The following is an 18,990-nucleotide window of genomic DNA, read 5'->3' on the forward strand; positions in this document are numbered from 1 at the left end:
TTATAAATGGTTCCTGTAATTTTATAACATCTATATTTACAGCCTAGAGGACAGTTATGGTTCCTGTAATTTTATAACATCTATATTTACAGCCTAAAGGACAGTTATGGTTCCTGTAATTTTATAACATCTATATTTACAGCCTAGAGGACAGTTATAGTTCCTGTAATTCTATAACATCTATATTTACAGCCTAGAGGACAGTTATGGTTCCTGTAATTTTATAACATCTATATTTACAGCCTAGAGAACAGTTATGGTTCCTGTAATTTTATAACATCTATATTTACAGCCTAGAGCACAGTTATGGTTCCTGTAATTTTATAACATCTATATTTACAGCCTAGAGGACAGTTATGGTTCCTGTAATTTTATAACATCTATATTTACAGCCTAGAGGACAGTTATGGTTCCTGTAATTTTATAACATCTATATTTACAGCCTAGAGCACAGTTATGGTTCCTGTAATTTTATAACATCTATATTTACAGCCTAGAGGACAGTTATGGTTCCTGTAATTTTATAACATCTATATTTACAGCCTAGAGGACAGTTATGGTTCCTGTAATTTTATAACATCTATATTTACAGCCTAGAGGACAGTTATGGTTCCTGTAATTTTATAACATCTATATTTACAGCCTAGAGGACAGTTATGGTTCCTGTAATTTTATAACATCTATATTTACAGCCTAGAGGACAGTTATGGTTCCTGTAATTTTATAATGTCTAAATTTACAGCCTAGAGGACAGTTATGGTTCCTGTAATTTTATAACATCTATATTTACAGCCTAGAGGACAGTTATGGTTCCTGTAATTTTATAACATCTATATTTACAGCCTAGAGGACAGTTATGGTTCCTGTAATTTTATAATATCTATATTTACAGCCTAGAGGACAGTTATGGTGTCGACACTTACTCTTCCTCCTGTCGTTTTAAGTATGGATCCACAATCAACTTCTTCACCACAAAGTATGTAGCTAGTGGAAGAAAGGTACCATAAACAATAGCCTCAGGAATGATGTTCTCCGACAGATGTATAGGGAAGTGGAACTCTTGTTGGCCTCGGATCAATCTGTGGCAAAACAGCGACTTTAGTCCACAACACAGTAAAACAGTCAAAAAGGTTACAGAAAACTTCAATATATCATACTAAACAGCGACTTTAGTCCACAACACAGTAAAACAGTCAAAAAGGTTACAGAAAACTTCAATATTATACTGTTACAACTTATCACTCCTAGACCTCTACTGATGCATCATACTAGAAAAATTGAAAACAAAAAAAGGTGTTTGTATATTTTTTTGTATAATACCATAATTTACATAATTTTTAATATGCTGTTATCACCCATCAAAAGTTTCTCTATTAAATTAAAAGTGAATAAATAATTGTGCTCCACATCTATATTTGGTAACTTTTGGTCTTACATGTTTGGACTTTTATTTTGTCAAAGGACCAGATAATATATTATACCATGAGTACTACTAGCAGTGTATATGCTGTCGGCGAAGTAGCGTGTCTAAAATTCACATCTCAAATTATACAGCTGTGGTAGGAAATGTAGAAAATTGACAGTGACCACAAAAATCTTACTTGATCTTGAGAGAAACGCCGACAGTGCTTCCTATTGACATGGTAGCACCGATTGTACTGAACTGTGACACTTTCTTCTCACAGCCATATTCTACAACTGCACCAATAAGGCTGACTCTGTAATAAAAGGAAACAATTCCATTTTCTGATGATTCTATTTTTGTATCCGTCATAACAATATGGCGAGAAAACTGAACAGATTCAACACAATCTAATTAAAATTGGACTCGTAAACTCAGCTCCTCTATGATACACTGTAATACATTTTCTTTAGGTTGGGTCCTACATAGACATTTTAAATAATTCAGATTCTATCAGGAATAACTGCAGAAGTTTTATATGTGGATTGAATGACTCTGAGGAAGTTTTTATCGTCCAGAAATATCCATTCCATAGCAATTAACCCTCAACCGTAAAATAACACATAATTATAAATACATGCTTTCAAGAATGATGTACACAATGAAACAAAATCTTTATAATACTTTAAATTACAAGCACGCGTTAGATATAATATACTCTAAATTACAAGTACACGTTAGATATAATATACTCTAAATTACAAGTACCCGTTAGATATAATATACTCTAAATTACAAGTACCTGTTAGATATAATATACTCTAAATTACAAGCACGCGTTAGATATAATATACTTTAAATTACAAGTACGCGTTATATATAATATACTCTAAATTACAAGTACCCGTTAGATATAATATACTCTAAATTACAAGCACGCGTTAGATATAATATACTTTAAATTACAAGCACCCGTTAGATATAATATACTCTAAATTACAAGCACGCGTTATATATAATATACTCTAAATTACAAGTAACCGTTAGATATAATATACTTTAAATTACAAGTACCTGTTAGATATAATATACTCTAAATTACAAGTACACGTTAGATATAATATACTCTAAATTACAAGTACCCGTTAGATATAATATACTCTAAATTACAAGTACCTGTTAGATATAATATACTCTAAATTACAAGTACGCGTTAGATATAATATACTCTAAATTACAAGCACCCGTTAGATATAATATACTCTAAATTACAAGTACCCGTTAGATATAATATACTCTAAATTACAAGTACACGTTAGATATAATATACTCTAAATTACAAGCATGCGTTAGATATTATATACTCTAAATTACAAGTACACGTTAGATATAATATACTTTAAATTACAAGTACCTGTTAGATATAATATACTCTAAATTACAAGTACCCGTTAGATATAATATACTCTAAATTACAAGCACCCGTTAGATATAATATACTCTAAATTACAAGCACGCGTTAGATATAATATACTCTAAATTACAAGTACCCGTTAGATATAATATACTCTAAATTACAAGTACACGTTAGATATAATATACTTTAAATTACAAGCACGCGTTAGATATAATATACTCTAAATTACAAGTACACGTTAGATATAATATACTTTAAATTACAAGTACACGTTAGATATAATATACTCTAAATTACAAGTACATGTTAGATATAACATACTCTAAATTACAAGTACCCGTTAGATATAATATACTCTAAATTACAAGCATGCGTTATATATAATATACTCTAAATTACAAGTACACGTTAGATATAATATACTCTAAATTACAAGTACCTGTTAGATATAATATACTCTAAATTACAAGTACCCGTTAGATATAATATACTCTAAATTACAAGTACCCGTTAGATATAATATACTCTAAATTACAAGTACCTGTTAGATATAATATACTCTAAATTACAAGTACCCGTTAGATATAATAAACTCTAAATTACAAGTACCCGTTAGATATAATATACTCTAAATTACAAGTACACGTTAGATATAATATACTCTAAATTACAAGCACATGTTAGATATAATATACTCTAAATTACAAGTACACGTTAGATATAATATACTCTAAATTACAAGCACGCGTTAGATATAATATACTCTAAATTACAAGTACCCGTTAGATATAATATACTCTAAATTACAAGCAGGCATTAGATATAATAAACTCTAAATTACAAGTACGCGTTAGATATAATATACTCTAAATTACAAGTACCCATTAGATATAATATACTCTAAATTACAAGTACCCGTTAGATATAATATACTCTAAATTACAAGTACGCGTTAGATATAATATACTCTAAATTACAAGTAAACGTTAGATATAATATACTCTAAATTACAAGTACACGTTATATATAATATACTTTAAATTACAAGTACGCGTTAGATATAATATACTCTAAATTACAAGTGCCCGTTATATATAATATACTCTAAATTACAAGTACCCGTTAGATATAATATACTCTAAATTACAAGTACCCGTTAGATATAATATACTCTAAATTACAAGTACCCGTTATATATAATATACTCTAAATTACAAGTACCCGTTAGATATAATATACTCTAAATTACAAGTACACGTTAGATATAATATACTCTAAATTACAAGCACATGTTAGATATAATATACCCTAAATTACAAGTACCTGTTATATATAATATACTCTAAATTACAAGCACACGTTAGATATAATATACTCTTAATTACAAGTACGCGTTAGATATAATACACTCTAAATTACAAGTACCCGTTAGATGTAATATATACTCTAAATTACAAGTACCCGTTAGATATAATATACTCTAAATTACAAGTACGCGTTAGATATAATATACTCTAAATTACAAGTACGCCTTAGATATAATATACTCTAAATTACAAGTACCCGTTAGATATAATATACTCTAAATTACAAGTACCTGTTAGATATAATATACTCTAAATTACAAGTACGCGTTAGATATAATATACTCTAAATTACAAGTACCCGTTAGATATAATAAACTCTAAATTACAAGTACCCGTTAGATATAATATACTCTAAATTACAAGTACACGTTAGATATAATATACTCTAAATTACAAGCACATGTTAGATATAATATACTCTAAATTACAAGTACACGTTAGATATAATATACTCTAAATTACAAGCACGCGTTAGATATAATATACTCTAAATTACAAGTACCCGTTAGATATAATATACTCTAAATTACAAGCAGGCATTAGATATAATAAACTCTAAATTACAAGTACGCGTTAGATATAATATACTCTAAATTACAAGTACCCATTAGATATAATATACTCTAAATTACAAGTACCCGTTAGATATAATATACTCTAAATTACAAGTACGCGTTAGATATAATATACTCTAAATTACAAGTAAACGTTAGATATAATATACTCTAAATTACAAGTACACGTTATATATAATATACTTTAAATTACAAGTACGCGTTAGATATAATATACTCTAAATTACAAGTACCCGTTATATATAATATACTCTAAATTACAAGTACCCGTTAGATATAATATACTCTAAATTACAAGTACCCGTTAGATATAATATACTCTAAATTACAAGTACCCGTTATATATAATATACTCTAAATTACAAGTACCCGTTAGATATAATATACTCTAAATTACAAGTACACGTTAGATATAATATACTCTAAATTACAAGCACATGTTAGATATAATATACCCTAAATTACAAGTACCTGTTATATATAATATACTCTAAATTACAAGCACACGTTAGATATAATATACTCTTAATTACAAGTACGCGTTAGATATAATACACTCTAAATTACAAGTACCCGTTAGATGTAATATATACTCTAAATTACAAGTACCCGTTAGATATAATATACTCTAAATTACAAGTACGCGTTAGATATAATATACTCTAAATTACAAGTACGCCTTAGATATAATATACTCTAAATTACAAGTACCCGTTAGATATAATATACTCTAAATTACAAGTACCTGTTAGATATAATATACTCTAAATTACAAGTACGCGTTAGATATAATATACTCTAAATTACAAGTACCCGTTAGATATAATATACTCTATATTACAAGTACGCGTTAGATATAATATACTCTATATTACAAGCACACGTTATATATAATATACTCTAAATTACAAGTACATGTTAGATATAATATACTCTAGTTACGAGCACGCGTTAGATATACTAATTACTCACTTTGCAGAAAGACGCACTTTTGCTTCCTTGTCTGGGAATTTTTTTACAAAGACACTTTGAAGAAAACTGTTTGGAATGCCAAGCTGAAAATATAATTACCAATTTGAAATTGATATGATACGATAGTACCATGGGGTGATTTTTTCTTTCCAGATCATAGCAAGGTGTCAAGCCCCTGTGGGGTCAGATTAGACAGGTTTTACCTGTACAATTGTAATAACTTATTATAATCTATTTGAAATATTATCATGAATTCTTTTCTAACTCCATTGAGATATGAAAAGAACTTGCCTGTGCTCAGATATAACTTGTCTAACTTGCCTGTATGTATTTGGGTATAACTTGTCTAACTTGCCTGTATTTGGGTATAACTTGTCTGTATTTGGGTATAACTTGTCTGTATTTGGGTATAACTTGTCTAACTTGGCTATATTTGGGTATAACTTGCCTGTATTTGGGTATAACTTGTCTGTATTTGGGTATAACATGCCTGTATTTGGGTATAACTTGTCTAACTTGGCTATATTTGGGTATAACTTGCCTGTATTCGGGTATAACTTGCCTGTATTTGGGTATAACTTGCCTGTATTTGGGTATAACTTGTCTGTATTTGGGTATAACTTGCCTGTATTTGGGTATAACTTGTCTGTATTTGGGTATAACATGCCTGTATTTGGGTATAACTTGTCTAACTTGGCTATATTTGGGTATAACTTGCCTGTATTCGGGTATAACTTGCCTGTATTTGGGTATAACTTGTCTGTATTTGGGTATAACTTGTCTAACTTGCCTGTATTTGGGTATAACTTGTCTGTATTTGGGTATAACTTGTTTGTATTTGGGTATAACTTGTCTAACTTGGCTATATTTGGGTATAACTTGCCTGTATTTGGGTATAACTTGTCTGTATTTGGGTATAACTTGCCTGTATTTGGGTATAACTTGTCTGTATTTGGGTATAACATGCCTGTATTTGGGTATAACTTGTCTAACTTGGCTATATTTGGGTATAACTTGCCTGTATTCGGGTATAACTTGCCTGTATTTGGGTATAACTTGCCTGTATTTGGGTATAACTTGTCTAACTTGGCTATATTTGGGTATAACTTGCCTGTATTCGGGTATAACTTGCCTGTATTCGGGTATAACTTGCCTGTATTTGGGTATAACTTGTCTGTATTTGGGTATAACTTGCCTGTATTTGGGTATAACTTGTCTGTATTTGGGTATAACTTGCCTGTATTTGGGTATAACTTGTCTGTATTTGGGTATAACTTGCCTGTATTCGGGTATAACTTGTCTGTATTTGGGTATAACTTGCCTGTATTTGGGTATAACTTGTCTGTATTTGGGTATAACATGCCTGTATTTGGGTATAACTTGTCTAACTTGGCTATATTTGGGTATAACTTGCCTGTATTCGGGTATAACTTGCCTGTATTTGGGTATAACTTGCCTGTATTTGGGTATAACTTGTCTGTATTTGGGTATAACTTGCCTGTATTCGGGTATAACTTGTCTGTATTTGGGTATAACATGCCTGTATTTGGGTATAACTTGTCTAACTTGGCTATATTTGGGTATAACTTGCCTGTATTCGGGTATAACGTGTCTGTATTCGGGTATAACTTGCCTGTATTTGGGTATAACTTGCCTGTATTTGGGTATAACTTGTCTGTATTTGGGTATAACTTGCCTGTATTTGGGTATAACTTGTCTGTATTCGGGTATAACTTGCCTAAATTTGGGTATAACTTGCCTGTTTTTGGGTATAACTTGTCTGTATTTGGGTATAACATGCCTGTATTCGGGTATAACTTGTCTAACTTGGCTATATTTGGGTATAACTTGCCTGTATTCGGGTATAACTTGCCTGTATTTGGGTATAACTTGCCTAAATTTGGGTATAACTTGCCTGTATTTGGGTATAACTTGTCTGTATTTGGGTATAACATGCCTGTATTTGGGTATAACTTGTCTAACTTGGCTATATTTGGGTATAACTTGTCTGTATTTGGGTATAACTTGCCTGTATTTGGGTATAACTTGTCTGTATTTGGGTATAACATGCCTGTATTTGGGTATAACTTGTCTAACTTGGCTATATTTGGGTATAACTTGCCTGTATTCGGGTATAACTTGCCTGTATTCGGGTATAACTTGCCTGTATTTGGGTATAACTTGCCTGTATTTGGGTATAACTTGCCTGTATTTGGGTATAACTTGCCTGTATTTGGGTATAACATGCCTGTATTTGGGTATAACTTGTCTAACTTGGCTATATTTGGGTATAACTTGCCTGTATTTGGGTATAACTTGCCTGTATTTGGGTATAACTTGCCTGTATTTGGGTATAACTTGTCTAACTTGGCTATATTCGGGTATAACTTGCCTGTATTTGGGTATAACTTGTCTGTATTTGGGTATAACTTGCCTGTATTTGGGTATAACTTGTCTGTATTTGGGTATAACATGCCTGTATTTGGGTATAACTTGTCTAACTTGGCTATATTTGGGTATAACTTGCCTGTATTTGGGTATAACTTGCCTGTATTTGGGTATAACTTGCCTGTATTTGGGTATAACTTGTCTAACTTGCCTGTATTTGGGTATAACTTGTCTGTATTTGGGTATAACTTGCCTGTATTCGGGTATAACTTGCCTGTATTTGGGTATAACTTGCCTGTATTTGGGTATAACTTGCCTGTATTTGGGTATAACTTGTCTAACTTGCCTGAGCAGTAAATAATATAGTGTATGTTTCCTTGTCATACACTATTAGAGTCCTCATGGCTGATGGCCGCCCTACGTTCCACACAAGTCTGCCCTGGAGGTGGGTATCAAGCTGACAAGCTATCACTGTAAGTAGATAGGATTTAGTACTGTATTTATCCTGTAAGTAGATAGGATTTAGTACTGTATTTATCCTGAAAAGCCTAGAGGGCTAAATAGAATTTAGAATGGTACCGTATTTATCCTGAAAAGCCCAGGGGGTTACATATAATTTATAATGGTACCGTATTTATCCTGAAAAGCCCAGGGGGTTACATAGAATTTAGAATGGTACCGTATTTATCCTGAAAAGCCCAGGGGATTACATAGAATTTAGAATGGTACCGTATTTATCCTGAAAAGCCCAGGGGGTTACATAGAATTTAGAATGGTACCGTATTTATCCTGAAAAGCCCAGGGGGTTACATAGAATTTAGAATGGTACCGTATTTATCCTGAAAAGCCCAGGGGGTTACATAGAATTTAGAATGGTACCGTATTTATCCTGAAAAGCCCAGGGGGTTACATAGAATTTAGAATGGTACCGTATTTATCCTGAAAAGCCCAGGGGTTACATAGAATTTAGAATGGTACTGTATTTATCCTTTAATAAGCCCAAGGGGCCACAAAAAATTTAAAACAGTACTGTATTTAAATTATCCTGTAATAAGCCCAGGAGGCAACATAGAATTAAAACAGTACTGTATTTATCCTGTAATAAGCCCAAGGGGGGACACATCAAATTTAAAACAGTACTGTATTTATCCTGTAATAAGCCCAGGGAGGACACACAAAATTTAAAACAGTACTGTATTTATCCTGTAATAAGCCCAGGGGGGACACACGGAATTTAAAACAGTACTGTATTTATCCTGTAATAAGCCCAGGGGGGACACACGGAATTTAAAACAGTACTGTATTTATCCTGTAATAAGCCCAGGGGGGACACACAAAATTTAAAACAGTACTGTATTTATCCTGTAATAAGCCCAGGGGGGACACACGGAATTTAAAACAGTACTGTATTTATCCTGTAATAAGCCCAGGGGGGACACACAAAATTTTAAACAGTACTGTATTTATCCTGTAATAAGCCCAGGAGGGACACATAAAATTTAAAACAGTACTGTATTTATCCTGTAATAAGCCCAGGAGGCCAGATAGATTCAAAAGGAACAGCATCTTGACTTACTTGTCTGGAATCCTGTAAAGGCAACAGCCCTCCTGTTACCACTGGAGAGGTAGGAAATGTTGGCAGTCGCTGTACAGTAGCTGGTGATAAACAATAAAACATTACAGTTTTTATATCTATATTGTTTACAGAGTTAAAATCCATTGATTGATTTTTATTATCTTTTATTCTGATGTTTAGAATATTATTTCCTTTAAAATAAACCAAAAAATAGAACCCGTTAAAACAATATTTACATTGTAATGGTACAGAATATGTTTCTGATATATGTAAAATTTTATCAACTCCAAATAAAATTTTGTATTTTTATTCATTTGAAACTAAAAATGTAACACGGGTTGATACTCACCATCGGCGATTGATTTTCCTAAACCCACGTAGACTAGTTCCGATGTTATCGCCACACGACATTTCCACCTGTTGTCATATAACATAGGTATATATATATAAACTTAATAAGTTGTCATAGTAATTCTTTGTTCATAGTCTTAGTATGCATATTACATTGTTAATACCATACTGGTATGTCTGTTTTGGCCATATTCAGGTTCAAGTGCAAACTTATACAAAAGATGCAATTTTCATCCTGAATGTTTAGAATTCTCAACAAGATTAGAAATCTTTATAGATATAAGAATAATATAGTATATTCAAAATTGGTCAACTTGGATGTGCGGAAATATTTTGTTGTACAATACAAAATGTACATTATAATTCAAATACTTAATAGCATTTACATTATAATGTTTACATTTATGTATTTTCATTTCAAAATATCTATAAAATATATTTAGCTTAAGTTCTATAATATTCTTGTAATACTCTACCTCCCTATGGAAAGAGTTTATATAAGTTTGCCAGTTATTCAACTCATTTGACCATTACATCATATCAATTAAGTCCATGGAAGTGAAATACATTGCAATTCATTCAAACCAAACGTAAGGTTGTTTCTTCAAAAACAGTGATGAAAACCTTGAAGGGATAACTCACATTACATCTCAGCACAAACCAGTACAACAACCTTGACCTTGACTTGACCTTGACCTTGACCTGGTACGTCAAACTTACCTCTGCCCATCCATTATCAGACGTAATTCTTCGCCAGATAGCCGTAAACGTGCCCTGTCCGTTACCGTTACGAGTGGCCAATGTGCCAGCAATAACGGAAGTATCCTTCTTAGTGATGGGAATCTGGACCGACTGGTTTAAAGTCATGTGACTAATCTCTATACTAGGTATTCTGGATCTGTGAAGAAAAGTGATAGACCATAATAGGTAAGAATTTGTTGCAAATTTCACAACTAACTACATTGTATGTATATGCAAATTTTTGGCAAATAATCAATTTCAGAAATACCTGTTCAAAAGTTTTCACATCAAGTACCTTTTAATTTAATACCTTTAAGTTAAAAATTTATGTATTTTCACAAAATTACAAATATTAACATACCAATTTATGTTCACACTAAAACAAGGACAATGTATGCCAGTAGTGGAAGCAGGATTGTTTTTACTTTTAACCTTAATTACCTATAACTTTCTAATTCATCATCCATGTCAGGATCTGTATCAAAAACATCTGTTGCATTAATTCCCATCGTCACCATTCCCTAAAGAAGCAAACAAATAAGAAACAATTATAAACTTTATTGTAACAATATTTAAAACAAAAAAATTCTGGTACAAGAAAATGCCAAAGAATATCTTTCTTCAGGGACCTGGTACGTACAGAATATATCTTAATTAGGGTACATATAGAATATCTTATTAAGGGTACATAGAGAATATCTTATTTAGGGTACCTACCGAATATCTTATTTAGGGTACATACCGAATATCTTATTTAGGGTACATACAGAATATCTTATTTAGGGTCCATACAGAATATCTTACTTAGAGTAGATACAGCATATCTCATTTAGGGTACACACAGAATATCTTATTTAGGGTACATACAGAATATCTTATTTAGGGTACATACAGAATATCTTATTCAGGGTACATACAGAATATCTTACTTAGAGTACATACAGAATATCTTATTTAGGGTACATACAGAATATCTTATTTAGGGTACATACATAATATCTTATTTAGGGTACATATAATATCTTATTTAGGGTACATATAATATCTTATTTAGGATACATACATAATATCTTATTTAGGGTACAAACATAATATCTTATTTCGGGTACATACAGAATATCTTATTTAGGGTACATACATAATATCTTATTTCGGGTACATACAGAATATCTTATTTAGGGTACATACAGATTATCTTATTTCAGGTACATACAGAACATCTTATTTAGGGTACATACAGAATATCTTATTTAGGGTACACACAGAATATCTTATTTAGGGTACATACAGAATATCTTATTTCAGGTACATACAGAACATCTTATTTAGGGTACATACAGAATATCTTATTTAGGGTACATAGAGATTATCTTATTTAGGGTACATACAGAATATATGATTTAGTGTACATACAGAATATCTTATTTAGGGTACATACAGAATATCTTATTTAGGGTACATACAGAATATCTTATTTCAGGTTCATACAAAATATCTTATTTCAGGTACATACAGAATATCTTATTTAGGGTACATACAGAATATCTTATTTAGGGTACATACAGAATATCTTATTTAGGGTACATAAAATATCTTATTTAGGGTACATACATAATATCTTATTTAGGGTACATACATAATATCTTATTTCGGGTACATACAGAATATCTTATTTAGGGTACATACAGAATATCTTATTTAGGGTACATACATAATATCGTATTTAGGGTACATACAGAATATCTTATTTAGGGTACATATAATATCTTATTTAGGGTACATACAGAATATCTTATTTAGGGTACATACAGAATATCTTATTTAGGGTACACACAGAATATCTTATTTAGGGTACATACAGAATATCTTATTTAGGGTACATACAGAATATCTTATTGAGGATACACACAGAATATCTTATTTAGGGTACATACAGAATATCTTATTTAGGGTACATAAAGAATATCTTATTTAGGGTACATACAGAATATCTTATTTAGGGTACATACAGAATATCATATTTAGAGTACACACAAAATATCTTATTGAGGGTACATACAGAATATCTTATTTACGGTACATACAGAATATCTTATTTAGGGTACACACAGAATATCTTATTTAGGGTACATACAGAATATCTTACTTACGGTACATACAGAATATCTTATTTACGGTACATACAGAATATCTTATTTACGGTACACACAGAATATCTTATTTAGGGTACATACAGAATATCTTATCAAGGGTACATACAGAATATCTCATTAAGGGTACTTAAAAAATATCTTATTTAGGGTACATACAGAATATCTTACTTAGGGTACATACAGAATATCTTGTTTAGGGTACATATAGAATATCTTATTTAGGGTACATACAGAATATCTTATTTAGGGTACATACAGAATATCTTATTTAGGGTACATAAAATATCTTATTTAGGGTATATACATAATATCTTATTTCGGGTACATACAGAATATCTTATTTAGGGTACATACAGAATATCTTATTTAGGGTACATACATAATATCGTATTTAGGGTACATACAGAATATCTTATTTAGGGTACATATAATATCTTATTTAGGGTACATACAGAATATCTTATTTAGGGTACATACAGAATATCTTATTTAGGGTACATAAAGAATATCTTATTTAGGGTACATACAGAATATCTTATTTAGGGTACATACAGAATATCATATTTAGAGTACACACAAAATATCTTATTGAGGGTACATACAGAATATCTTATTTAGGGTACACACAGAATATCTTATTTAGGGTACACACAGAATATCTTATTTAGGGTACATACAGAATATCTTATTTACGGTACATACAGAATATCTTATTTAGGGTACACACAGAATATCTTATTTAGGGTACATACAGAATATCTTACTTACGGTACATACAGAATATCTTATTTACGGTACATACAGAATATCTTATTTACGGTACACACAGAATATCTTATTTAGGGTACATACAGAATATCTTATTAAGGGTACATACAGAATATCTCATTAAGGGTACATACAGAATATCTTGTTTAGGGTACATATAGAATATCTTATTTAGGGTACATACAGAATATCTTATTTAGGGTACATACAGAATATCCTAATTAGGGTACATACAGAATATCTTATTGAGGGTACATACAGAATATCTTATTTAGGGTACATACAGAATATCTTATTCAGGGTACATACAGAATATCTTATTTAGGGTACATAAGAATATCTCATTTAGGGTACATACAGAATATCTTATTTAGGGTACATACAGAATATCTCATTCAGGGTACATACAGAATATCTTATTTAGGGTACATACAGAATATCTTATTTACATTGTAGGGTACACACAGAATATCTTATTTAGGGTACATACAGAATATCTTATTGAGGGTACATACAGAATATCTTATTTAGGGTACATACAGAATATCTTATTCAGGGTACATACAGAATATTTTATTTAGGGTACATAAGAATATCTCATTTAAGGTACATACAGAATATCTTTTTTAGGGTACATACAGAATATCTTATTTACGGTACATACAAAATATCTTATTTAGGGTACATACAGAATATCTTATTTAGGGTACATACAGAATATCTTATTTAGGGTACATAAAGAATATCTTATTTAGAGTACATACATAATATCTTATTTAGGGTACATACAGAATATCTTATTTAGAGTACATACAGAATATCTTATTTATGGTACATACAGAATATCTTATTTAGGGTACATACAGAATATCTTAGGATGGGTACATGCAGAATATCTTATTTAGGGTACATACAGAATATCTTATTTATGGTACATACAGAATATCTTATTTCGGCTACATACAGAATATCTTATTTAGGGTACCTACAGAATATCTTATTTCGGCTACATACAGAATATCTTATTTAGGGTACATACAGCATATCTTATTTAGGGTACATACAGAATATCTTATTTAGGGTGCATACAGAATATCTTATTTAGGGTACATACAGAATATCTTATTTAGGGTACATACAGAATATCTTAATTAGGGTACATACAGAATATCTTAATTAGGGTACATACAGAATATCTTATTTACGGTACATACAGAATATCTTATTTAGGGTACACACATAATATCTTATTTCAGCTACATACTGAATATCTTATTTAGGGTACAGACAGAATATCTGATTTAGGGTACACACAGAATATCTTATTTAGGGTACATACAGAATATCTTACTTAGGGTACATACAGAATATCTTATTTAGAGTACATACAAAATATCTTAGTTAGGGTACATACAGAATATCTTATTTAGGGTACTTAAAGAATATCTTATTTAGGGTACATTCAGAATATCTTATTTAGGGTACATACAGAATATCTTACTTAGGGTACATACAGAATATCTTATTTAGGGTACATACAGAATATCTTAGGGTATACATACAGAATATCTTATTTAGGGTACTTAAAGAATATCTTATTTAGGGTACATACAAAATATCTTATTTAGGGTACATACAGAATATCTTATTAAGGGTACTTAAAGAATATCTTATTTAGGGTACATACAAAATATCTTATTTAGGGTACATACAGAATATCTTATTTATGGTATATACAGAATATCTTATTTAGGGTACATACAGAATATCTTATTTAGGGTACATACAGAATATCTTATTTAGGGTACATACAGAATATCTTATTTAGGGTACATACAGAATATCTTATTTAGGGTACATACAGAATATCTTATTTAGGGTACATACAGAATATCTTATTTCAGGTTCATACAAAATATCTTATTTCAGGTACATACAGAATATCTTATTTAGGGTACATACAGAATATCTTATTTAGGGTACATACAGAATATCTTATTTAGGGTACATAAAATATCTTATTTAGGGTACATACATAATATCTTATTTAGGGTACATACATAATATCTTATTTCGGGTACATACAGAATATCTTATTTAGGGTACATACAGAATATCTTATTTAGGGTACATACATAATATCGTATTTAGGGTACATACAGAATATCTTATTTAGGGTACATATAATATCTTATTTAGGGTACATACAGAATATCTTATTTAGGGTACATACAGAATATCTTATTTAGGGTACACACAGAATATCTTATTTAGGGTACATACAGAATATCTTATTTAGGGTACATACAGAATATCTTATTTAGGATACACACAGAATATCTTATTTAGGGTACATACAGAATATCTTATTTAGGGTACATAAAGAATATCTTATTTAGGGTACATACAGAATATCTTATTTAGGGTACATACATAATATCGTATTTAGGGTACATACAGAATATCTTATTTAGGGTACATATAATATCTTATTTAGGGTACATACAGAATATCTTATTTAGGGTACATACAGAATATCTTATTTAGGGTACATAAAGAATATCTTATTTAGGGTACATACAGAATATCTTATTTAGGGTACATACAGAATATCATATTTAGAGTACACACAAAATATCTTATTGAGGGTACATACAGAATATCTTATTTAGGGTACACACAGAATATCTTATTTAGGGTACACACAGAATATCTTATTTAGGGTACATACAGAATATCTTATTTACGGTACATACAGAATATCTTATTTAGGGTACACACAGAATATCTTATTTAGGGTACATACAGAATATCTTACTTACGGTACATACAGAATATCTTATTTACGGTACATACAGAATATCTTATTTACGGTACACACAGAATATCTTATTTAGGGTACATACAGAATATCTTATTAAGGGTACATACAGAATATCTCATTAAGGGTACATACAGAATATCTTGTTTAGGGTACATATAGAATATCTTATTTAGGGTACATACAGAATATCTTATTTAGGGTACATACAGAATATCTTATTCAGGGTACATACAGAATATCTTATTTAGGGTACATAAGAATATCTCATTTAGGGTACATACAGAATATCTTATTTAGGGTACATACAGAATATCTCATTCAGGGTACATACAGAATATCTTATTTAGGGTACATACAGAATATCTTATTTAGGGTACACACAGAATATCTTATTTAGGGTACATACAGAATATCTTATTGAGGGTACATACAGAATATCTTATTTAGGGTACATACAGAATATCTTATTCAGGGTACATACAGAATATTTTATTTAGGGTACATAAGAATATCTCATTTAAGGTACATACAGAATATCTTTTTTAGGGTACATACAGAATATCTTATTTACGGTACATACAAAATATCTTATTTAGGGTACATACAGAATATCTTATTTAGGGTACATACAGAATATCTTATTTAGGGTACATAAAGAATATCTTATTTAGAGTACATACATAATATCTTATTTAGGGTACATACAGAATATCTTATTTAGAGTACATACAGAATATCTTATTTATGGTACATACAGAATATCTTATTTAGGGTACATACAGAATATCTTAGGATGGGTACATGCAGAATATCTTATTTAGGGTACATACAGAATATCTTATTTATGGTACATACAGAATATCTTATTTCGGCTACATACAGAATATCTTATTTAGGGTACCTACAGAATATTTTATTTCGGCTACATACAGAATATCTTATTTAGGGTACATACAGCATATCTTATTTAGGGTACATACAGAATATCTTATTTAGGGTGCATACAGAATATCTTATTTAGGGTACATACAGAATATCTTATTTAGGGTACATACAGAATATCTTAATTAGGGTACATACAGAATATCTTAATTAGGGTACATACAGAATATCTTATTTACGGTACATACAGAATATCTTATTTAGGGTACACACATAATATCTTATTTCAGCTACATACTGAATATCTTATTTAGGGTACAGACAGAATATCTTATTTAGGGTACACACAGAATATCTTATTTAGGGTACATACAGAATATCTTACTTAGGGTACATACAGAATATCTTATTTAGAGTACATACAAAATATCTTAGTTAGGGTACATACAGAATATCTTATTTAGGGTACTTAAAGAATATCTTATTTAGGGTACATTCAGAATATCTTATTTAGGGTACATACAGAATATCTTACTTAGGGTACATACAGAATATCTTATTTAGGGTACATACAGAATATCTTAGGGTATACATACAGAATATCTTATTTAGGGTACTTAAAGAATATCTTATTTAGGGTACATACAAAATATCTTATTTAGGGTACATACAGAATATCTTATTAAGGGTACTTAAAGAATATCTTATTTAGGGTACATACAAAATATCTTATTTAGGGTACATACAGAATATCTTATTTATGGTATATACAGAATATCTTATTTAGGGTACATACAGAATATCTTATTTAGGGTACATACAGAATATCTTATTTAGGGTACATACAGAATATCTTATTTAGGGTACATACAGAATATCTTATTTAGGGTACATACAGAATATCTTATTTAGGGTACATACAGAATATCTTATTTCAGGTTCATACAAAATATCTTATTTCAGGTACATACAGAATATCTTATTTAGGGTACATACAGAATATCTTATTTAGGGTACATACAGAATATCTTATTTAGGGTACATAAAATATCTTATTTAGGGTACATACATAATATCTTATTTAGGGTACATACATAATATCTTATTTCGGGTACATACAGAATATCTTATTTAGGGTACATACAGAATATCTTATTTAGGGTACATACATAATATCGTATTTAGGGTACATACAGAATATCTTATTTAGGGTACATATAATATCTTATTTAGGGTACATACAGAATATCTTATTTAGGGTACATACAGAATATCTTATTTAGGGTACACACAGAATATCTTATTTAGGGTACATACAGAATATCTTATTTAGGGTACATACAGAATATCTTATTTAGGATACACACAGAATATCTTATTTAGGGTACATACAGAATATCTTATTTAGGGTACATAAAGAATATCTTATTTAGGGTACATACAGAATATCTTATTTAGGGTACATACAGAATATCATATTTAGAGTACACACAAAATATCTTATTGAGGGTACATACAGAATATCTTATTTACGGTACATACAGAATATCTTATTTAGGGTACACACAGAATAT

The 18,990-nt window shown here is 30.2% G+C and overlaps 1 protein-coding gene across 1 annotated transcript in view; it reads right to left on the bottom strand.

The window, feature by feature from the left end:
* LOC117345262 (dnaJ homolog subfamily C member 11-like) overlaps window positions 1-18,990 on the bottom strand; it is a 62,088-nt gene that overhangs the window by 23,520 nt on the left and 19,578 nt on the right. Inside the window, exons 5-12 of the mRNA XM_033908307.1 lie at window positions 11,231-11,310; window positions 10,769-10,946; window positions 10,047-10,114; window positions 9,698-9,777; window positions 8,468-8,592; window positions 5,734-5,816; window positions 1,602-1,718; window positions 924-1,079 (exon numbers count right to left, since the gene is read on the bottom strand). Coding sequence (XP_033764198.1) covers window positions 924-1,079; window positions 1,602-1,718; window positions 5,734-5,816; window positions 8,468-8,592; window positions 9,698-9,777; window positions 10,047-10,114; window positions 10,769-10,946; window positions 11,231-11,310 — 887 coding nt within the window. The remainder of the gene's footprint in view (window positions 1-923; window positions 1,080-1,601; window positions 1,719-5,733; window positions 5,817-8,467; window positions 8,593-9,697; window positions 9,778-10,046; window positions 10,115-10,768; window positions 10,947-11,230; window positions 11,311-18,990) is intronic.

The sequence above is a fragment of the Pecten maximus genome, chromosome 16 (genome assembly GCF_902652985.1).
Source record: "Pecten maximus chromosome 16, xPecMax1.1, whole genome shotgun sequence".
In the NCBI taxonomy this organism is placed as follows: Eukaryota; Metazoa; Mollusca; class Bivalvia; order Pectinida; family Pectinidae; genus Pecten; species Pecten maximus.